The sequence below is a fragment of the Microcaecilia unicolor genome, chromosome 7 (genome assembly GCF_901765095.1).
Source record: "Microcaecilia unicolor chromosome 7, aMicUni1.1, whole genome shotgun sequence".
NCBI lineage: Eukaryota > Metazoa > Chordata > Amphibia > Gymnophiona > Siphonopidae > Microcaecilia > Microcaecilia unicolor.
The window spans coordinates 58,554,620-58,578,837 of NC_044037.1; the positions used below are offsets into that span (position 1 = coordinate 58,554,620).

Here is a 24,218-nt window from a genome sequence, read left to right on the forward strand (position 1 = left end):
GAAGCGCCAGTTTATAGAATTAGCTTCTGAGGCCACATGCCTTAAGATTTCCCTTTTCCCTCATTCAGTGGCCTGCATGATCTGATGGTCTCTAGCAGGTATCTTGATAGTGGAGAAGCTCTGGGAGATCAAGCTGTTGGCATATTCTTCCTTGCCAGGACTTGCTTCACACACTCTCTCTCTGTCTGTCTCTCTCTCTCTCTCACAAACACATACACATTCACTCACTCATACACTCACACTCTCTCTATATATATACACACACACTCTCTATATATACAGACAAAATTAAAAAAGAACCTACACAAAACACTCATCAAACAGATAGGATTTCAGGCCTTTCTGAAACTTTAAGTAATCTGATTCCAAACAGAGAGAAACAGGTAATACCTCTCTGTACAAAGTAGTGTGGAATTAAATAAACTATTATTATTATTGTAGCTTTCATAACTTTGCACTGACTAATTAGAATCCCAAGACCTTATTCTAACTTAAAAATGTTTTAAAACAACTGAAAATAGGTTATGAGAAATTGTTTTATCAGAGTAAAAACTAGTTAATAATAGTGGTGGAAAGAAATTACTTTGCCATTTAAAATACAAAGTGTTAACTATATACTTAACATCTCTACAGCTCAAGACCAGGAAGGCCCCCCAAGCGGTCTCTTGGAGTTGCAATACAAGAAAATGCACGACTTCTGCCTCATGGAGTTCCTGGCCTCTTATCTCCTGGACTTATCACCCCAACAGGTACTAAAATCCATCTCTACCTACCTAGTGCTCAGCAGTTATCATAGGCTAGTGTTGATGTAACTGCCATTCAGTGGTTTTCAAGCTTCAGCAGAGGTTATACCTTTACATTTTTGAGTGACCATAAAAGCTGTGTTTGTAAATGCAATGGCTAAAATCCAACAGATTTTTTTTTTAGTTCTATATTAATTGATAGCTCATTTTAGGGTGTTTTTACTGAGCTGTGGGCAAAAATGGCCATAGTTCACCATTATGTGGGTCTTTCCTGCTAGCTAAGACCATTTTTACCGCAGCAGTAAAATAGCCAATTTTCTATTTTTGGAATTAGCACACGTTAATGCTAAGAAGACCATTTTATACCTATGGGCTTTTTAGCATGTAGCAAGTGTTAATTCTATTAGGGCATGCTAATTCCATTAGCTTGTGCTTAGCTTTAGTAAAATGGCCTCTTAATTACCAGTAAAGTTACTAAAGCTATTTCTGGGAAGGATCATTTTCAAACTTTTTATGCAAGTGTATAGATGTTTACCCATATAAAAAGCCCTGCTGGGTACCTCTCTCCTCCCTCCTCCCCTACTTTTGTTAAAAAGCAAGGAAGAAATCCTGAATGTTGAGGTCTACAAAATCCTGGATGGTGTAGAAAGAGTAGAAGTAAACCGATTTTTTTACTCGTTCCAAAAATGCAAAGACTAGGGGACACTCGAGGAAGTTACAGGGTAATACTTTTAAAAGAAATAGGAGGAAATATTTTTTCACTCAGTGAATAGTTAAGCACTGAAACTCTTTGCTGGAGGATGTGGTAGCAGCAGTTAGCTATGGACATATAGTAGACTATGGACAAATTCCTGGAGGAAAAGTCCATAGTCTACTATTGAGACAGGCATGGGGAAGCAACTGCTTGCCCCAGGATTGGTAGCATGGAATGTTGCTGCTAATTGGGTTTCTGCCAGATACGTGTGACCTGGCCTGGCCACTATTTGGAAAACAGGATACTGGGCTAGATGGACCATTGGTCTGACTCAGTATGGCTACTGTTTAATTTACCCCTCTATAGACCCCCGTGGGATCCTTCCACACGGAGGTGTACAGAGGGTCTGTTCTTCTAATATCTTGCGGATCGCCTCCCTGAACTCCAGTGACACCCCTTCCCATGGGTATCGCTGTTGGGGAGGCATCAGAAGGCGCAGTTCTAGTCTAATTCCCATGACCACAGCTTTCTGTCTTTTTGGGTCTAAATGAATCTTTGGCCATTTATGTTCCCACATATATTCTATTAAAGATCAACCCCAGTTGGTTCAGTGAGTGAATCTTACTTGTGTGTGGATTACTTTGTAGAATAAATGACAGGTAAAGAATGAATAGAAATGAAGACAGAAATAGTTTACCGAAATAAGGTATTTATTCTTACCAAAATCAGAACATCAATCTGGTACATTCATCGGACAGATTCGAGGCTCAATTGGACAGAGCTTTGCCCTCGGAGAGACGTTGGGGAATGTTCCAAAAATCTGTCTAATTCTCATCTCTTTTATAGGAGTTGGTCTCAATACAAGTCTATGGCAAGACACTTTTTTTTCTTAATCTTGCATAACCTCTGAATCATACTTTACTACCGGTCAGGTGCCCACCTCCCCTTTCCGTTTTATTATTGCAACTTATTGTGCAATTTCCCTTTTTGTAAACAACTTCTTACACAACAGTCTCATATCATCTTGTGATCTGGGTGCCATCTTATAAAGACAGACTCCATGTTATGAACCAAACTTTTATCATTTTTGTCTTTAATTTCTACATTTTAGGTGTTACACTCAATTTAGAAGTTGCACCAGGTTTCTTTACGACTCACCAAGCAGTCCTGCTCTTGCAGGCTCTCTGCTATAAGGCCATCAGTTGATTATCAGGCCTAGTCAATGCTTCTCAGCTGTTTAAAGCTATGTAGCTTGGCCCACCACTATTCCAGTAGATAGGTCTCAAGCTAGAACACATATTAACACTACTCTTATGTTCTTAAGAAGGGGAAGGTTTAGATCAAGGGAGGGCTCTCATTTTCTATAGTGCACATGAATATAGGTACTAAATACTCACTATCCCCTGTCACCTGGATGTTCAAAGTGAAGCCTCATGTTGGATTTCCCTTTAAAAATGTTTTTCAGTCCTCAGAGATCTGCAGTTCTCCTGTGTAATTTCATAATTGCCTTCTTAGGTGGTAATTTGATAAAGCCTTTTTGATTCATATGGAGATGCATATGTGCATAAATAGCTTGTTATAAATTCTGACTGGCAGAAAAGTATGCGTATTGACATGATGGTGCGTGCTGTTTGGTAGGTGTGTATGGGGAGAAGTTTGGGTGGAGTATGGCCAGGGCTCACAAGTACGTGAGTAGGTTATAAATTATACAAATTTATGATATACTTAATCTAGGTGCAATGTAGATATGCCCATATGTATGATACTATGATCCGGCAAACCATCCACTAATCAGTTTATGTTGGCTGCCCATTCAATATTGTATTCATACAGCCTACTACATGGGATTACCCTGCTATGGGTCTACCTTAACTGTCCCTTATACCCCTTTACGCTCACTGAGATCTCTTGATGTACATTGCCTGGTTCTTCCTGGGCACATTACAAATCCATCAGGAACTCAGCTTTTTTTCTTCCTTGCATCAAAGCTTTGGAATGGTCTACCTCTACTATTTAACATTTCTACTATTTAACATTTCTAGAGCGCTACAAAGTGTACGCAGCGCTGTACAAACACAGAAGAAAGACAGTCCCTGCTCAAAGAGCTTATAATCTAATAGACAAAAAGTAAAGCATTTAAATTTAAAATATTTAAGCAGTCAAGCACAAGAGAACAGTCACAGAAGGACTGAAGACGTTGAAGGGTGGTCAGTGTGATTAGGTGTAACTCTGGTTGAAGAAATTCAAAACTCTCCTTAAAACACATGATTTCAAATTGGCATTCGGTGATCGGTTCTTGGACACTGAGTAGTGTTGCAGGCATGTAGGAATGCTGTTCTCTGTTGTTTTATAGCTTTCTGCTTTACTAATCTGCTGTGTGTGGAACTCTGTCATGTCGTTATTGGTGGTGTTTTCCTTAATCTGTTTTGGTCTGTGCGACATATCAAATACAAATAAACATAAACATATCTCTGCTGCATACACTAGTAATTTATAAAGACACATGGAGGGGCATAATTGAACTGGTCGCCCATCTTTAAGGGCGCGCATCTCTAAGGACGGCCCGGCGAAGGGGCGGGGCATCCCGTATTATCGAAACAAGATGGGCGGCCATCTTTCGTTTCGATAATACGGTCAGGGACGGCCAAATCTCAACATTTAGGTTGACTTTAGAGATGGCCAACCTCGGTTTTTGCCTATAATGCAAACTGAGGACGGCCATCTCAAAAACAACCAAATTCAAGTCATTTGGCCATGGGAGGAGCCAACATTTCTAGTGCACTGGTCCCCTCTCACATGCCAGGACACCAACTGGGCACCCTAGGGGGCACTGCAGTGGACTTCACAAATTGCTCCCAGGTGTATAGCTCCCTTACCTTGGGTGCTGAGCCCCCCAAAACCCACTACCCACAACTGTGCAACACTACCATAGCCCTTAAAGGGTAACAGAGGCACCTAGATGTGGGTACAGTGGGTTTTGGGTGGGTTTTGGAGGGCTCCCATTTACCACCACAAGTGTAACAGGTAGGGAGGGGATGGGCCTGGGTCTGCCTGCCTGAAGTGCACTGCAATACCCATTAAAAACTGCTCCAGGGACCTGCATACTGCTCTGATGGAGCTGGCTATGACATTTGAGGCTGGCATAGAGGCTGGGAAAAAATGTTTTTTTTTAATTTGTTTTTTTTTGGGTGGGAGGGGGGTTGGTGACCACTGGGGGAGTAAGGGGAGGTGGTCGTGAACAAAAAGGGACCAAGTAAAGTCAGCCAAATGCTCATCAGGGCCGGCCTTCTTTTTTCCATTATCGGCCGAGGACGGCCATCTCTTAACTACGCCTCTGTCCTGCCTGCCGACACGCCCCCTAGAACATTGGTCGTCCCCGCAATGGAAAGCAGTTGGGGATGCTCAAAATCGGCTTTCCTTTATGCCAATTTGGCCGGCCCTGAGAGAAGGACGCCTATCTCCCGATTTGTGTTGGAAGATGGGCGCCCTTCTCTTTCGAAAATGAGCTGGATAGGCATCTATAGGTCTTTATAAAATAGTGCCTAAGAAGCTGCATATTTGCTCTCTTAAACTAGACACCCCCTGATAAAGTATAAATGTTATTCCATTACGTAGCTTCCCACTATTTCAGAACCTGTGGGATACTTGGCATCCAGTCCAGCTCCTCAGTATTTTCTATCTCCACTTTTCAGCCTCTGGTTCTGAGTGATTTGCTCCTGGTCCAGTTGGTCAACTGGTTCCCAGTTGAGCTTTGCAGATGACTTGAGTCTGCAGAGTCATATCTGGAGGTCTTCAGATCCCTGTCTCTGATGCCCCACAAATTTACTTCTTCTGTCCCTTCACCTTTCCCTTGTTTCCTGTGGAGCTCTTCTTTTCCAGCACAACAACCTTAAAAAATGAAAGGAGAAGGAAAGAAGTTTAATGGAGAGCGTGGGACAGCATATGGTATTGGCCTGGTCATCAGCAATATGGTTACAAGTCCTGCTTTCGGGCACACCAATCTTCCCTTTGTGCAGACAGAAAGTCCTGATCCTTTCTCATTTGGGGTAAGATTTGTGGAGACTATGAGCTTGGGGGGAGCAGCTGGCAGTGGTAAATCTGACTAAAGTTTGACTCGGAACCATTTGGACGACTGCAAGTGCAGGGGAGGGATCCTGACTCACCACTTGGGACCGTGTTTTGCTGAGCTTATGACAATCAAGGTAATGGTGACTCTCATCCAGGTAGTTAAGTGATGTTCCCGCTGGCTGGCATTGGGATGTTGCAGTGCGTTCAAGCCAGGGCAGGGCTGGTGTGCAGTTTGATGCAGGAGAGCATGGAAATGGGCTCCATTTTGTCCCGGTTGACTGGCAGTGAGGAACAGCCTCTATCTAATCACAATTAGAGCACAGCTGCCATTTTACAGCCTCAGGGTGTGACAGAGCATTCAGCTGCATTGGGGTCTTTGTTTTCTCCGGAGTTTATATTGCTCTTACATCAGGCCTATTTACTGAAGCAGGGACAGTTAAGTTGCTGCAAGGTTCTTCAGCTTCTCACATCTCTGCCCCTCCAGCTCCAGGAGTGGGCTGATGAGTCTGTCTCTGCTTCACCCTCCTTATTTGATGTTGTATCAGTCTGTTCAGAGGAGCCATTGTTGAAGGTGCTGTTAGAGGAGGAAGAGCTCCCTCCTGAGGAGAAGGATGATCCGAAAGTACTGAGGTTGTTTCAAAAAGAGGAGCTCAGTACTCTTAATATTGAGGCACTGGTAGTGCTTTCCATTGAGGAACCTTCTGTTTCAGCATCAGGAGTTCCATCTTCATTGATCTTGAGGGGGTTTAGAGGTCCTTCTAAGGCCTTCCCAATGCATCCAGACATTCAGGACCTGATTATAGCAGAATGAGACTCTGAGGGTGAGAGTGGGAAGAGACATGACTGACCTCTACCCATTGGTTCCGGAGGAGAAAGATAAATAGCAGCATCCCAGGGTGGACTCCTTTGTTACAGTGGTAACTAAGAAGACTAACTTGCTGGTGGAAGGGCATTGCCTAAAAGACCTATAGGATAGGAAGCTAGAAGGCTTACTGAAATAAGCATTTGAAGTGGCCTCCTTGGGCCTTCAAGCAACAGCGTGCCTTGTATAGAATTAACGGAAGCAGGTATCTGCGGATCAGATGTAGACACTGGAACTCTTTAAAAGGTTTATCTTTTTGGCGTGGTTCAGGTTGTACTTTGTTTAATTTTGCTTTTGTAGAGTATAAACACAACAGTACTGGGAAAGTGCAAAATGCCACACAAATGGGAACCTCTTTTATTGTTAATATACGTACATTTTGGGCCTTACTGATATTTAACTGGAGTTCATTATTATACAAAGGAGTAGAAGATAATGCAAAACAGTTGAAAAAACTGGCTTATTCCAGCAAAGAATTCAGACACATATATATCTTAATATTTTAAAGGAAAAAAGGTTGACAAGAATCTGTCCTTTTTGACTGTACTGCTATTTTAAATATATTCTCTTTTTCAACCACATTGATACAAACAATAAGCAAAGGTGTATTTGTTGTTTGTGTTAACTGAGACATTTTTTCCTTCCTAATATTAGCATATTACTTTGAGATAAGTATGATGTAGCTTTGCCTTTTGGGAATGCTGCTGATTATGGATTCTTCATTCTGACAATTCTACAGTGAATTGTTTTAATATATAAAGCCAATAAATTAATATGATTAAGTTAATGAGTAACAGAAATACTGCCAAACTGGAGTAGTTCAGTTTGAATGTCGCTCCACATGTGCAGTTCCAGCTTCCCTCTGTGTTGAGAGGATCTGTGCTACCTACATTGTGTCACTGTGATAAATGACATATCTCTCAATGCCCTGCACTCCATCTGCTGTGTCCTCAAACCAGCCCAAAATGAGAAAATTTTTGATAAATATCACATATGCACCACTGAAAAGCCAAATCTGAGCTACTGCAAAAAGAAAAAAAAAAGTTTATTTTAGGAAAGAAAGAGAAGCATGCATTCTGACCTGTAGCAATGAAACAAAGAGAAGATGAACTAGCAGGTGATGAACACAAAATTTTTATTCCACAGTCAAATAAGAAGGTCAAATAAAAACAGATAAAAATCAGAAATATGAACATAACAGTCGGATGGGAATGTGATGCACAGAAAACAATCAATCCAGTAAGGGTACATTCTAGTTAATAGCCTAGCATGTTTTGGGTTCTTCTTCTTGCATCAGGGGCCAGTAAAATATTTTGCATCAACTTGCACCACCAATGTAACTGAGAAACAAATGCCTGGGAATTAAATGAAGAGGTAATTATATATAAGAAGGAACTGTTATAGCAGCTGTATAGTGCATGTAAACATGTGAAGGGCAATTCTATACTGCATACCCACATATAAGTGCCCCTTGTATGTATAAATGTATAGAATACTAGCATTTAACATACATGAGTGAACAGTTACCTGTGGAGGTGCAGGGTACCTAGCTGCTGTTCTGTAAGGGGCATATTATATAAATGCAAAGGGGCATACATATGGGCAGAGCATGGGGAGACATGGACAGGGCTCCCACTTACATTCATAACCTACAGAGTACTGGCACTAAGGGAGGATAAGGCCATAGTAGAAAGACTAAGGACCTCTTTTACAAAGCCATGCTACCAATTCCCGGTACAGCAAATGAGAGGAAGCCAATTCAATTCCTATGGGCTTTCTCTCATTTGCCACGCGGGACTTGTTAGTGTGGCTTTGTAAAAGAATCTCTAAATGAGTTCTTTGCATTGGAATTACTGAGGAGGATGTAAGGGAGCTACCTATGTCAGAAGTGGTATTTAAGGGTGATGATACAGTGGAACCGAAACAAATTGTGGAGTACCTGGATAATGTAATAAGCCAAATCAACACGTTAAATAGCAGCAAATTTATTTATTTATTATATTTGTATCCTGCACTTTCCCACTAAAAGCAGGCTCAATGCGGCTTACATAGTAATAGGTAACACAGAATTTTGTTATGTAAAGTAGGAAATTAAGTATAACATAATAGAAGGATGGATGGGTAGGTAGGTAGGTAGAGACAGGTGATAGAGAGAGGAGGGTAAGGTGGGAGATAGATACATCCCAGGGAACTGAAAGCACTCAAAAATGAAATTGCAGATCTACTATTGGTAATCTGTAACCTTTTTAAGAAAAATCTTCCACAGTATCTGAAATTTGGAAGGTAGCCAACATAACATCAGTTTTTAATGTGGTTCTAGGGGCGATCCAGTAAACTACAGACCAGTAAGCCTGACATCAGTGCCAGGCAAAATTGTAGAAACCATTATACAAAACAAAATTGCTGAACACATAGACATACATGGTTTAATGGGACAGATTATCATAGATTCAGCAAAGGGAAGTCCTGTTTCACCAATTTGCTATATATATTTTTGAAGACATAATTCATGCACAGTAAAGGAACAGTCTTTGGAAATTATGAGATGGTTTTATAAAGTTAATTTATGGGCTTGTATCATTTGTGTTTTTGATATTGTCTTTTGTTAGATATATCATGTGAGTAATAGAAGACTTTATATGTTTTAAAATTGTAATCTGCCTAAGCTTGAAAGATTATTATTTAAAAAAATTATATTTCACTCAAACATGTGGATAAAGGTGAGCCAGTTGATGAAGTGTTTCTAGATTTTAAGAAAGCATTTGATAAAGTCCCTCACAAGAGACTCCTGAGAAAGTTAAAAAGCTATGGGATAGGAGGCAATGTTCTATTGTGGATTATAAATACATAAGCATTGCCACACTGGGACAGACCAAAGGTCCACCAAGCCCAACATCCTGTTTCCAACAGTGGCCAATCCAGGTCACAAATACCAGGCAAGATCCCCAAAAAGTACAAAACATTTTATACTGCTTGTCCCAGAAATATTGGATTTTCCCCAAGTCCATTTAATAATGGTCTATGGACTTTTCCTTTAGGAAGTTGTCCAGACCTTTTTTAAACCCCAGCTAAGCTAACCACCTTTACCACATTATCTGGCAACAAATTCCAGAGTTTAATTACACGTTGAGTAAAGAAACATTTTCTCCAATTCATATTAAATTTACTACTTTTTAGCTTCATTGCATGCCCCCTGGTCCTAGTAGTTTTGGAAAGGGTAAACAAACGATTCACGTCTATCCATTCCACTCCACTCATTATTTTATAGACCTCTATCATATCTCCCCTTAGCTGTCTTTTCTCCAAGCTGAAGAGCCCTAGATGCTTCAGCCTTTCTTCATAGGGAAGTCGTCCCATCCCCTTTATCATTTTCGTCGCCCTTCTCTGTACCTTTTCTAATTATACTATATCTTTTTTGAGATGCGGCACCCAGAATTGAACACAATATTCGAGGTGCGGTCGCACCATGGACTGGTTAAACATAGAAAACAGAGAGTAAGGTTAAATGGCCAGTTCTCTAAATACAGGAAGGTGAATAGTGGAGTGCCCCAGGGATCTGTATTGGGACCAGTTCTATTTAGCATATTTATAAATGATCTGGAAGTTGGAAGAATGAGTGATGTGAACAAATTTGCAGATGACACAAGCTATTCAAAGTTGTTAATGGAGGACTGTTGGAGGTTGTAAGACTGGATATCCAAATGGCAGATGAAAGTTAAAGTGAACAAGTGAAAAGTGATGTACATTGGGAAGAATAAGCCAAATTATAGCTACATGATACTAAGTTTCACATAGGGGTCACCACCAAGGAAACTGATTTAGATGTCATCATGGACAATATATTGAAATTTTCTGCTTAGTGTGTGGCAGCAGCCAAAAAACCAAACCAAATATTGGGAATTATTAAGAAGGTACTAGATAATAAAACAAATATCTTTGTATCACTCTATGGTGAGACCACACTTTGAGTATTGTGTGCAATTCTGGTTTCCACTTCTCAAAAAAGAGATAGAGATTCTTTTACTAAGCTGCGCTAAAAAGTGGCTGGCACTGCGTTTAGCATCTGGGTTTGCCACACACTCTGGCCACTTTCTAGCATGGCTGAAAAACGGCTGTGGTTGGCTTTTTAAAAAAATGTTCATGCACTAGTTTCCCCATTAGCACATGGCCATTACTTCAGGGAGCCCTTACCTTCACTTGTTTAGGTGACAGTAAGGGCTCCCGCGCTATTCCTGCGCTAATTGGGAAGCATGTGGTAATGTGCCCACACTACCTAATTAGCATAGGCATGCCTAGTCTATGCCCCCAGACATGCCTCTGCAGCAAAAAATAAAAATATTTTTTACCGTAGGAGTTGCATACCACGGGATGCCTCAGCGTGTACATGGTAATGCCCTTTTACTGCCCAGTAGGCCCGCGTTAGGCCTACCAAGGCTTAGTAAAAGGGTCCCATAGAGGAACTGGAGAACATACACAGAAAGGCAACCAAAATCATTAATGGGATGGAACGATTCTCATATGAGGAAAGGCTAAAGAGGTTAGGATTTTTCAGTTTGGAGAAGAGACGGCTGAGGAAAGATATGATAAAATTCTGAATGAAGTGATATGAGAAAACACAGATGAATTGTTTACATTTCCAAAAAATTACAAAGTCTAGAAGGACATGAAATGAGATTGAAGGGGGGCAGACTCAAGAAAAATGTCAGGAAGTATTTTTTCACGGAGAGAGTGGTGGATGCTTGGAATGCCCTCCCGTGGGAGGTGGTGGAGATGAAAATGGTAACGGAATTCAAAAATACGTGGGACAAACATAAAGGAATCCTGTTCGGAAGGAATGGATCCTCAGAAGCTTAGCCGAGATTGGGTGGCGGGGCTGGTGGTTGGGAGGTGGGCCTTGTGCTGGGCAGACGTCTATGGTCTGTGCCCTGAAAATGGCAGAAACAAATCAAGGTCAGTTATACACATAAAGTAGCACATATGAGTTTAAATTGTTGGGCAGACTAGATGGACCGTGCAGGTCTTTTTCTGCCATCATCTACTATGTTACTACAAGTTACTATGTAGAAGACACTCCATTAAGTTACAAAGTAGCACGTATAAACAAATAGTAGAAAATAATTTTCACTCAATGTATAGTTAAACTCTGGAACTCATTTATTGAGCAGTGACATAGGCAGAACTGACATTTTGTCTGAGCCCACAGTTAATATGGGTGGGCACTGGGCACCCCCCCCCCCATAGCTCAGCATCCCCCCTGCCCTTCCTAACCCCCACCCCCCCACCCCCTTTAGCCTGCAGCTTCATAGATTTGAACAGTAGTCAGAAGATAATTTATTTTTTTCTGGCTTTAAGCTAAATCACCAGATTTCAGTATATAAGGATGATATATTTATCCCTCACTAATAACGAGTCTTCAATTCAGTTTTATTCCCCAGTCTTTTACAACTTCAGAGACTCTATCACTCTAAATTTTGGCAAGTTCACTAAAGCAAATATTCTAGAAAAGTATTTTCACAAATCACACACCCTTATTACCCAAGCAGGGTAAGTGGAGGAGTGGCCTAGTGGTTAGGGTGGTGGACTTTGGTCCTGAGGAACTGAGTTCAATTCCCGGCACAGGCAGCTCCTTGTGACTCTGGGAAAGTCACTTAACCCTCCATTGCCTGCTGCATTGAGCCTGCCATGAGTGGGAAAGCACGGAGTACAAATGTAACAAAAATAAAATAAAAATATTCAGGAATCGTTCCTTTGGTTACAGTTTCATTTGCTTATTTCAGCACCCACACATTCCTGTTTTTCTTTTACTAAATAAAAAGCATTTCACTCACCAACTTTCTTTCCATACTAAACACATCTGAGGCTGAAATGACTTTTCTTACCAACTGTAGCTTTCTTTTGTCCAGCTCTCTGTCCCCCTGACTCTAATCATCTCAGCTAAAATTCCTCTTTGAACCTACTGCTGGAGCCATCAGCCAGTCAAATTCCTTTTAGCTGTCTCCAGGTCTCCTGGTAATTGTCATGCACACTTTGCTGGAACTATTCTCTCCTCTCAATGTACATGCCCAGCACAACTTTCAACAGCAGCTTTTAAACAATCACTGCTATTTATTTTTATTGCTCCCCAGTTTCACTTGTACACTCCCTCCAAACCTCTTCTCTTTAAGTTGGACACTGCAAGCTCACCCCAAATTAAGAGTGTTTCCCTCCAGCAGACACCTGTATAGCACTGGCACTAACTTCAGAAACTGGTTCTGCAAAGCCAGAGTGTGTCTACTGCTACAAAGCCAATAAATAGCAGCAGTGGAGCAAGTGGTAAAAACAGTTAATGTAGCTAGATTTTAAAAAAAGGGAACAAATTCCTTGAGGAAAAGTCCATTGTTAAGGTAGAAATGGGGAAAGACACAACTTTACCTGGGGTTAGGTAGCCTTGAATCTTGCTACTTTTTGTGACTTTGCTTGTGTCCGGGACTGACCACTGTTGAAAACAGGATGTTGTCTAGATGGATCCTTGGTCTGGTACAGTAGGGCAACTCTTATGTTCTTTTGTGAGTCTTTGCTACATTTACATGCCTGAAGTTAGGCCAGGTCCATGGCTGGTGTAATTGTGGGCATCAGGGTGTCTAAATAGAGGTGACCACTTATAGAACTGTCCCCAAAGTGAGCGGCAAGCAATGTTTATCACATGTTCATTAAGTGTCATTGACTATATTTGTAGTATTTCTAAGTATACATATTTTTTAATGTGGCTGGTATTTAAAAAAAAGTATCCTGACCACCATAACTCACTAATATTATTTTGTAGTTGTTACTTTGATTTAATTGTTCCGTTTTGATGGCCCAAACACAATTCCTTATAGGTAACCAATGCATTATCAGGCATTGCTTTAATTGGCTTTGATAAATATCTTGGCTCTTTGTTCCAGCCTATTTTAAATCAGTCTAAAATGAACAAATTGGATTGGCCTTTTGCTATGGAAGAAACCATTCAGGTTACTAACAAAACATGGGAAACTGCTACACTGTAGAATTTTAGTAAGCATGTATTTTGACCAATACTTCCATGTTGTTGCACTGCTGCGAAGAGTTTTAAGAAAATGATTTGTCAGAAAGGTTTATACATTGACACACTGAATTGTCCTTTTGAAAAAGCATGACAGATGAATAATTTTGCACAGAGATTATTTTACCCAAACCGTACACCCAATGATTAAATTCATTTTTTATTGTCAAATCTACATAAATGTGCCAAATAGGGGAAGTGATTCACCCAGATCAAACTTTCTATAAATCAAATCGTATTCTGATAACACCAAATTGTGTAATCATCTTACTCACTCTCAAGCTGTAGCAGCTTTATCTTTAGATGCACAGATGGTCTTTGACAAACTAGAATGACATTGTTTTACTTGTGAAACAAATGTTATTAACATTGTTTTTGTATTATTTAGAGTACATGACTCCAGATTCTTTTTTTTTAAATAGTTATGTATCTGAAAGTATCACTCTTAAGGACTGTTGAGCAGACCTTCACTTTCCATATCATTCACAGTCTCTTTATTTTATTACTCAGCAAGATGTATGAACCTCCTGGACAATATTTAAAATTGATGCTAAAGGGCCTTAAGAAGTGTTAATTTTGTGAGATGTAAATTTGAACTTTTAATAGCATACCGTATTACTGGAATGGAGGATTAACTTAGTGGTTAGAGCAATGGGCTAAGAGCCAGGATTCCTATAAAGCTTCTTCTAGTGTCCTTGGGCAAACTACTGAACTCTCCATTGCATCAAGCTTTAATCTTTATTATTTGTTTTTATATAGATTAAAAGTGGCTACTACTGAACTATCTATATGGTCAAATATTAAAATATTGGGAGTGATACCAGATTCAACTTTTAACTATGGAGAAGTATGTTAATGAACTAATCAGAAAGTCTTTTGGCAAGCTAAGGGGTTCTTTTGCTAAGGTGCGCTGAAAAATGGCTTGTGGTAATGTAGGCATGGGTTTTGGGCGCGTGCCAATCCATTTTTCAGTGTGCCTGTAAAAAAGGCCTTTTTAAAATTTTTGCCGAAAGTGGACTTATGGCAAAATCAAAATTGACGTGCATCCATTTTGGGTCTGCGACCTTACTGCCAGCAGCTGACCTAGCAATAAAGTCTCATGTGGTAACTGGGTGGTCATGACCTACGCTTACCAAATGCCATTTGGAGCACGTCCGATATACGCATCTAAAAATAAAAATTATTTTTTGGCCGCGACTATTGGATGCGCGGCAAAAATGAAATTACCACAAGAGCCATATGGTAACTCCATTTTGGCGCACGTTGGCTGCATGTAGATGTTTATGTGGCTTAGTAAAAGGGCCCATAAATGATTATGTTAAACTATTCCTAGAATTCTTCCAAATGCAGAAGGTGCTTTGGCAACAATCATGAGTCAAAATGACTATTATAATGTTGTCTTGCTAGATTTAGCTGACTCGCAGTTTAGGTGACTACAGATAATCCAGAATGTAGCAGCCAAGTTGATTTTGGGGACTAGTGCTATAGACCGTGCCACTCCATTGTTGATAAGTTTACACTGGCTCCTAGTCAAAGCAAGGGTTCATTTTAAGTTGTTGATTTTCATCTTTAAGATATTATATGGTCTTGCCTCCAAGTACCTTTCAGATTTAATTGTACTGTACTTGGCCACCAAAACACTTCGCTGTACACAAGAAATTAGACTCTTGATACCATCCAATACCATGTGTCGTAAAGTATCTACCAGAAAGAAATCTATTGTGGGTTGTGGTCCTGATTTAAGATTACCTCTTAATATAGGATCTATTACATGTTACCTGGTATTCAGAAAACAGAGGAAAGCTTATCTGACATTTATTTGCTAACTAGTTAGGAAGTTACGTTACTGTATGTTGAATTAATCTACTGGTGATTTTGTAATTTGTGAGATTATGCCCATTGTCTTTTCTATATCTATTGTGATCTGATTTCAGCTATGCCCAGATTTGGCAGAATATAAATGCCTAGCTCAAGAAAGATATAGTGGAATATAAATACCTATCTCAGAAAAGATGTAGCTGAATTAGAAAAGGTTCAAAGAGGAGAGATCAAAACGATAAAAGGGCTGGAACTCCTCTTATATAAGGAAAGGCTAAAGAGGTTAAGGCTCTTCAGCTTGAAAAGGAGATGGCTGAGGGGAGATATGATTGAGGTCTACAGAATCCTGAGTGATGTAGAATGAGTAGAAGTGAATTGATTTTTTACTCTTTCAAAAAGTATAAAGACTAGGGGATACTCAATGAAGTTACATGGAAATACTTTTAAAATAAATAGAAGGAAATATTTTTTCACTCAACAAATTGTTAAGCTCTGGAACTCATTGCCGAAGGATGTGGTAACAACAATTAGTGTATCTGGGTTTAAAAAAAGGTTTGGACGAGTTCCTGGAGGAAAAGTCAATAGTTTGCTATTGAGCTAGACACGGGAAGCCACTGCTTGCCCATGGATTGGTAGCATAGAATCTTGCTAATATTCTGTGTCAAACAAAAATTAGGAAGGCGCTTACTGCGCTGTTTCCACTATGTCTGCATAAGCTAAGTAGTTACTTGTTTGCTTTGTCTTTTGCCTTTTGTTTTTATACATAAAATTTTGTATTTTACAAAGTTCAAGTGATTGTGCTGTAGCAACACTGTCGTGTGAGTTTTAGTTAAAAGATTAAAAAAAATGAAATTGTCCATAGAAATTTGGGGCTAATAATTGATGAAGTTTGAAGGAGCTTGGATTTGAAATAGCTGGGTGCTATAAGAGGTCCGATAGCCCACCTATGTACCCATCTGTTGCCTCTATCAGGCTTATTTTTGAAAGAGAAGGGCGCCCATCTTCCGACACAAATCGGGAGATGGGCGTCCTTCTCTCAGGGTTGCCCAAATCGGCATAATCGAAAGCCGATTTTGGGCACCCTCAACTGCTTTCCGTCGCAGGGACAACCAAAGTTCACGGGGACGTGTCAGCAGCGTAGCGAAGGCGGGACTGGGGTGTGCTTAACAGATGGGCATCCTCGGCCAATAATGGAAAAAAGAAGGGCATCCCTGACGAACACTTGGCTGACTTTACTTGGTCCATTTTTTCTTACGACCGAGCCTCAAAAAGGTGCCCAAACTGACCAGATGACCATAGGAGGGAATCGAGGATGACCTACCCTTACTCCCCCAGTGGTCACCAACCCCCTCCCACCCTAAAAAAAACTTAAATTTTTTTTGCCAGCCTCAAATGTCATACCCAGCTCAATGACAGCAGTATGCAGGTCCCTGGTGCAGTGCACTTTAGGCAGGTGGATCCAGGCCCACCCCCTCTACCTGTTACACTTGTGGTGGTAAATGTGAGCCCTTCAAAATCCATCAGAAACCCACTGTACCCACATGTAGGTGCCCCCCTTCATCCCTAAGGGTGATGGTAGTGGTGTACAATTGTGGGGAGTGGGCTTTTTGGGGGGGGGTTGGGGGGCTCAGCACACAAGGGAGCTATGCACCTGGGAGCAATTTGTGAAGTCCACTGCAGTGCCCCCTAGTTTGCCCGGTTGGTGTCCTGGCATATCAGGGGGACCAGTACACTACAAATGCTGGCTCCTCCCATGACCAAATGGCTTGGATTTGGTTGTTTCTGAGATGGGCGTCCTCGGTTTCCATTATCACTGAAAATCGGGGACGACCATCTCCAGGGACAACAATCTGTAAGGTCGACCTAAATGTAGAGATTTGGGTGTCCCCGACCGTATTATCGAAACAAAAGATGGCCGTCCATTTTGTTTCGATAATACGGGCCCCTTCGCAGGGACGTCCTGCGAGGACGCCCTCATGAAAACTTGGGCACCCCATTCAATTATGCCCCTCCACGTTAACTATTTTACAAAAGGTCTGCTCCCCCTGACATCAAAACCTGGCTACGCTTCTGGTCACGTTCACAAATGTTAGTAAGTTTAGACCTTAGACTATAAGCCTTCCAGGGCAGAAATGCCTACCTACCTGAACTGTAACTTTCTTTGAACTTGGATTTGGAAATTAAATTTGAAATCCAAATTTGCCTGTCTTCTCTTCCTTCCCAAGCCAGAGCACAAGATCCTCTCTGGGATTTTCTGCATTGCAGTGTATTCAAGTCTGTGATATGAACCATGGGCATAGCATCTTGTGTATGGTAGTTTATATATTTGTTTAAATTGGAAATGATATCTTGGTTTACCACTTTTTGTGATGTTGGTCTGTGTTGTCATGTAATTTTGGCAAGCTGTTTTTCCTGCTGTTCTCTTTTTATTTATTCATTCTTTTCAAATGTGGTTAATGACTAACATATTGATTTTATTAATTTAGTTATTTACAATATAGTAAAACAAATTATGCTTATGCTGAGCACAGCTTGAGCATATATAAACTCAGAAAGAAGATTAGATCTTCACCAAGAAATGTTAAAATGATATTGTGCTTTAGTTCAAGACACAAACTGAGCAAGCGGCACCTTGGCACTTTTCTTACTCCAAAATATCAACACATGACAAATCATCTAAGAAGAAGAGTGGATTTATTATGGCCACAACATTGTATTACTTACATATGTTAAACACACTTTACAGTATCATGCAATTACATACATGAATCCTTGTCAGTATTCTATCTAGATATGATCTAGATCATTTCGTGGAAACAGGAAGTTACATCAGACGAGGGCGGGACACAGGGAGGGAAGGCCCGAAGGGAGGCGATCTGCCGCTGCGCTTTCACACGGAGGTGAGGCGCTGCTGATTTGAATGCAGGGTCCTGGTGGTGGACGGAGAGGGGCTGTCAATGGGGCCGGGGGTGGGCAGGTGGAGACTGGGGACTACGGCACCGGCGGCCTGAGTAGTGATTGGGTGGTGGTGGTGGTGGCGGGGTCCCAGGGGTGGCCTTGCCCCAGGCCTGGCTCAGTCTCTTGGCAGCCCTGTATCCCCCTCCTTAACCATTGATTCCTTTTGTTGATGCCTTCAGCACCCCCAATTCTCTCAAAAGTTTGGGGTAGGCACCACCGTCCTTCTGTTTCTCTGGCACAGGCCCCCCTCTGTTCTTTGACATCATCCATATCACTGCTAGCATGTGACAAAACAACTTCACATTTGACCACTGTTAAAGCTTGATTTGGTCTAAACATTCTACTATCCTGCTTATAATCGAAAGAGAAAAACACCTATATTGCGACCCAAATAGGGAGATGGGCGTCTTTCTCCCGTGGGCACCCAAATCGGTATAATCGAAAGCCGATTTTGGGCGTTTCCAACTGCAATCCATCGTGGAAACGGGTAAAGTTGACGGGGGCATGTCGGAGGCGTGGTGAAGGTGGAACTGGGGCGTGGTTATCGGCCAAGGAGAGATGGGCGTCTTTAGCTGATAATCGAAAAAAAGGCGTTTTTACCGCGATTTTGGGTCACTTTTTGTGGACCCTTTTTTTTCACGAACAAGTCCCAAAAAAGTGCCCCAACTGACCAGATGACCACCGGAGGGAATCGGGGATGACCTCCCCGGACTCCCCCAGTGGTCACTAACCCCCTCCCACCAAAAAAAACCCACTTTAAAAACTTTTTTTCCAGCCTCTATGCCAGCCTCAAATGCCGTACCCACCTCCATGACAGCAGAATGTGTTCTATCCTGTGACAGCCTTTCCCTGGTTCTGATGTGGCTCTCGGATGAGTGTGACACCTTTTCTGTTATGCGCACTGCAGAGTCACATCAGCAATTCATTGTGGTGGATGTAGGGTATTGGGCTCCGTGATTCCACTAGCTTGTGGCAAATGCTCACGATGTTGGTAGTTGGTAGGCTCTACTCCCATGGTGCTTTTCCCTCTGCTTACTGAGTCAGAGTGAGCCCTGTTTTGTTTCCGGTAGTCCATGAGGTAGTGGCCATTTTTGTAAGCCAGTTTTAGATCCCTTTCTCGTGTTAGCCACGTTACAGAACTTAGTTCTTACCTTGAATGTGGCTGAAAGAGGGCATTGTACAGCATTCTGCCAGCTCTCACCTACTGCTAATCTCAGTACCAGGGAGACTCTGATCTGCAGTTAACCGTGAGTTAAGCGTGCTTATTCCAATAAAGGACGTTTTCGGATAGATTAGTCTTCAGGTGTCAACTGGTGTGCCAATGTTATATAGCAACAACAAGTCCTAGAGGCCTGCGTGTATGCAGGTCCCTGGAGCACTTTTAGTGGGTACCGCAGTGCACTTCAGCCAGGTGGACCCAGGCCCATCCCCCCCTACCTGTAACACTTGTGCTGGTAAATGGGAGGTCTTCAAAACCCACTGTACCCATATGTAGGTGCCCCCTTCACCCCTAAGAGCTATGGTAGTGTTGTACATTTGTGGGTAGTGGGTTTTGGGGGAGGGGGGTTGGGTGCAGCACCCGTGGTAAGGGAGCTATGCATGTGGGAGCGGTGTCTGAAGTCCACCGCACTGACCTCTAGGGTGCCCAGTTGGTGTCCTGGCATGTCATGGGGGCGAGTGTACTACGAATCGTGACCCCTCCCACAACCAAATGGCTCAAATTAGGACGTTTTTGAGCTGGGCGTTTTTAGTTTTCATTATCGCTAAAAAAAACCCAAACGCCCAGCTGAAAAACGTCCATTTTTTTGAAAATACGGTCTGTCCCGCCTCTTCATGTACCCGTTTTCAGACATAGATGCCCATGGAGATAGGCGTTTGTGTTCGATTATGCCCCTCCATGTGTTCTTGAGTTTGGTGGTGGTCAGGGGCATTGGGGAGTAGGGGGCTTGCTGGCCTGTCCTGCTCACATTGCTGTATGGTGTTTGACCCACTGCTTCTTGGTTCTTTTTTTCTATTTTCTGCTTTATTCTTAAATGATGGAGTTCTGTTTCCTGCATCTTTTATAGCACTTGCTGGTGGTATATCAAACACAATTAAACATAAACATTACCTGAATAGGAAACTGCTGAGAACACACCCAACTGTCAATGGAGAGATTCCCATGTGCTAGTTTTGGCAATTAATATGTGATAACTGAAAAGTCTTACTGTACTTCAGTAAATACAAAGTGTTAAATTATTTTGTTTGATTGATGTACAGTAATTTCACACTGTAAGAGAATGAACTCAAGAATGTCTCGGTTACTCTTTAACTTATTCAAAAATATTTCTGTACTGGCTTGCTCAGCTAAGCAAGGTCACCTTTTCATTTTATTAACAGATTAGGTTTGTCTGAATGTGAACTTTGATTCTAAGAAGTGAATGAATCATACAGTAACATATATCAAGCAGAAAATAAGTTGAGCCTAATGATGGATCAACTTATTTTGAACTAGTTCAGACTTTTTCAGCTCCATATTCAGCTGCCACAGTCAGTGTTTTGTTTTTCCTCTAAAGCTCTTGGTGGTGGTTAAAAAATATATCTGGGTTTTCAGTGCCACTATCTGGATAGTGGCCGATGCTTAATGTCCAGATAATGCAGTTTACCCAGATATGACAATATTCAGTCTGCAGTCTAGAGAACATATACGAATAACATAGGCAGCCATTTTTGCTGTCCTAAGTTATTGGAATAAGTTACGATTATGTTTTGGCTATGGGTTATTTAACTTCATATACTGCCCGTCACGGAAGAAGAACAGGATGATAGTATCTGAGGATCTGAAGGTGACGAAACAGTGTGACAAGGCAGTGGCTGTAGCTAGAAGGTTGCTAGGCTGTATAGAGAGAGGTGTGACCAGCAGAAGAAAGGAGGTGTTGATGCCCCTGTATAAGTCGTTGGTGAGGCCCCACCTGGAGTATTGTGATCAGTTTTGGAGGCTGTATCTTCCTAAGGATGTAAAAAGAATTGAAGCGGTGCAAAGAAAAGCTACAAGAATGGTATGGGATTTGCGTAACAAGACGTATGAGGAGAGACTTGCTGACCTGAACATGTATACCCTGGAGGAAAGGAGAAACAGGGGTGATATGATACAGACGTTCAAATATTTGAAAGGTATTAATCCGCAAACGAACCTTTTCCATAGATGGGAAGGCAGTAGAACTAGAGGACATGAAATGAGATTGAAGGGGGGCAGACTCAGGAAAAATTTCAGGAAGTATTTTTTCACGGAGAGAGTGGTGGATGCTTGGAATGCCCTCCTGTGGGAGGTGGTGGAGATGAAAACGGTAACGGAATTAAAAAAATGCCAAAATATCCAGCCTCTGGCTCCACCTGATCTACAGGTTGACTTTCCACCCCCCCCTCACTGGACTGCGGGGGAGTAAGAGAGGTGAGGGAGCAGTGCCAGACCCAAGAGGAGGGGGGCAGAGGAAGGGGAAACTGAGACTGGACCAGGGAGGGGGTGAGACAGATGCTGGTCAAAGGATGGAGAGAAGCCAAACTCACAGGAGGAGGGAGGGGGTGCTGGAAGCAATGTGATCAGAAGGGGGGGGGGGGGTGCTACCAAAACAAGTTGGCTCAGGGCATCAGTATCCCTTGAGCTAGCCCTGGGTTTGAGCCTCTGAATATCCTGGTCAGTGACAATTATAAGTGGATTAGTGCTTTTGAATATTAAGGTGTTTTGTTTTTTAGTTTTGAATTAACAAAATGCAAAAAGAAACTGCTTAATTAATGGATATTAAGTGATCCTTTATTGGGTGAGAGCTCAAAGGGAAGTTTATAAAATGGTCATTTTTCTCATCTCACTTTGACATACAAGCTAGTTTAGATGTCCATTGTCCTCCTGCCTGGACCCAGTTGGGGAAAAGAAAGGAAGACTCTTGACTAGAACTGTATTTCATTTTGCTGCTAAGATTCATATACTTCAGCTAAGGTTTTGTTTGCCTTTGAGATTGGGGGTGTTATTTTTGCCTCATAAGGTTGAGTTTTTGACACTGAAGGCACTGTGTGGAAAAAAAAACAATTAAAAAAAGCATTTGGTTAACTGGAAAACATGGACTGGCTCATTTTACTTCCATGGAATGAACTCTGGAAAGGGTTCCACTGGTGATTAAAAGGAACAAGCACTCCAGTGCAGTGCTCCTCACCATCCACATGAACATGTGCAGGGCAATTCTATAAAATATGTGAATAAACAGCACATAAATGTGAGCCCTTAAGTCATTAGAATAATGGCATATCCCCCAGATTCTATATATGGCTCCCAGATTTGTGCTCTGAAATTTGGACGTGCACCCGAAATGCACATACAAATTAATTAAATAATGACCTTATTTTTCTACCATTTTAAAGATTTTTAAACCAACAACATCTTTGTGGTCAGAGAGTGCCAAGTACTTGACAATACCAACACCAAAGTATCTAGCCTAGATGCTGTGTGTTTTCAATTGCAGGCCCAAGTGAATGGAATCCGATCTCAATGCATTTTAGATTACTTGCAGATACAGCAGTGTTTAGGAAATGGCTCAAAGCATTTTTATTCTCAAAAAGTTACCAAGCGGTATAACTTAGTAGATGTGAATCACAGTGGATGAGAACATGTTCATTTTGGGAAATATTTAATGTTGTTTTGGTGTTGATATTGTAAGATGGCAACTGAGGATTGATTTGAGAATGAATATATAGTTACGGAGTCGTGAGACCCTATGTGGCGAAGCTAAGTACATATATTTTTTCAACTTGGATGCCATTTGTCTGATTTGGACATATAGACTTTTTGTCTTCTTATCTTTATAGACCAAGTTTAGAGTTTCATTGGTCATGAAGGGAATTTTTTAGGTATTTGAACTACAACTTTATAAGATTATGATTATTTTCCTACTAGTCTAGACATTGCAGACTTCTCTCTCAGTGAAACATTAATATGAGAGTTTTTCTCTGCAGTTTTGGGATGGTGGGTTAGCCTATGATGAGAGCCAGTCAGAGGTGTCCTAATTTAAAGGTACCCTGGGCTTATGAGGCTAATTAACTAATTATAGTTAATGTGGTTCAAATGCTTAATTAAATTTCTATGATTTAGAGCAACTATATATGGTATAAGTTTCTAATTGGATTTGCTGTAAGCAGGTTTTGAATTTTTTGTAATATAAATAAATAAACAATACGTTTCCAAATTTTCAAGTTTTATTCAAAATCTGACATACCACCCATGGGAATAACAACCTGAGTGGTTTACAATTTAAAAGCCATACACACACAAAGTAAAAAAAGAACTTCAAAATAAGATAGAAAAGAATAAAAACAGGAGTTAAACACCACATCATATTATACTGTACCATATCCAGTGCTAATCAATTCAGCCCCAGTCGTGGGACCAGCAAAATGCCTATGGGAAAGGAAAAAAAAAAACAGCTTGGTAAAGAGACAGCTGAGGGGGGATATGATTGAGGTCTATAAAATTCTGAGTGATGTAGAATGGGTGGAAGTGAATCAATTTTTCACTCTTTCAAAAAGTACAAAGACCAGGGAACACTCAAGGAAATTACATGGAAATACTTTTAAAACAAATAGGAGGAAATAATTTTTCACTCAAAGAATAGTTAAGCCCTGGAATTCACAGTCGGAGGATATGATAACTGCGGTTAGCTTATCTGGGTTTAAAAAAAGTTTGGACAAGTTCCTGGAGGAAAAGTCCATAGTCTGTTATTGAGATGAACATGGGAGAAGCCATTGCTTACCCTGGGATCGGTAGCATATAGTGTTGCTACTTAATTGGGTTTCTGCCAGGTGCTTGTAACATAGTAACATAATAAATGACGGCAGATAAAGACCTGTATGGTCCATCCAGTCTGCCCAACAAGATAAACCCATTTTACATGGTATGTGATACTTTATATGTATACCCGAGTTTGATTTGTCCTTGCCATTCTTAGGGCACAGACCGTAGATGTCTGCCTAGCACTCTTCTTGTACTAA

At 41.2% G+C, this 24,218-nt stretch overlaps 1 protein-coding gene across 2 annotated transcripts in view; it reads left to right on the plus strand.

The window, feature by feature from the left end:
- DACH2 (dachshund family transcription factor 2) overlaps positions 1 to 24,218 on the plus strand; it is an 847,419-nt gene that overhangs the window by 372,091 nt on the left and 451,110 nt on the right. For both annotated transcript variants that reach the window (XM_030209554.1, XM_030209555.1), the window contains exon 2: positions 634 to 749. In XM_030209554.1, the coding sequence (XP_030065414.1) occupies positions 634 to 749 (116 nt within the window). The remainder of the gene's footprint in view (positions 1 to 633; positions 750 to 24,218) is intronic.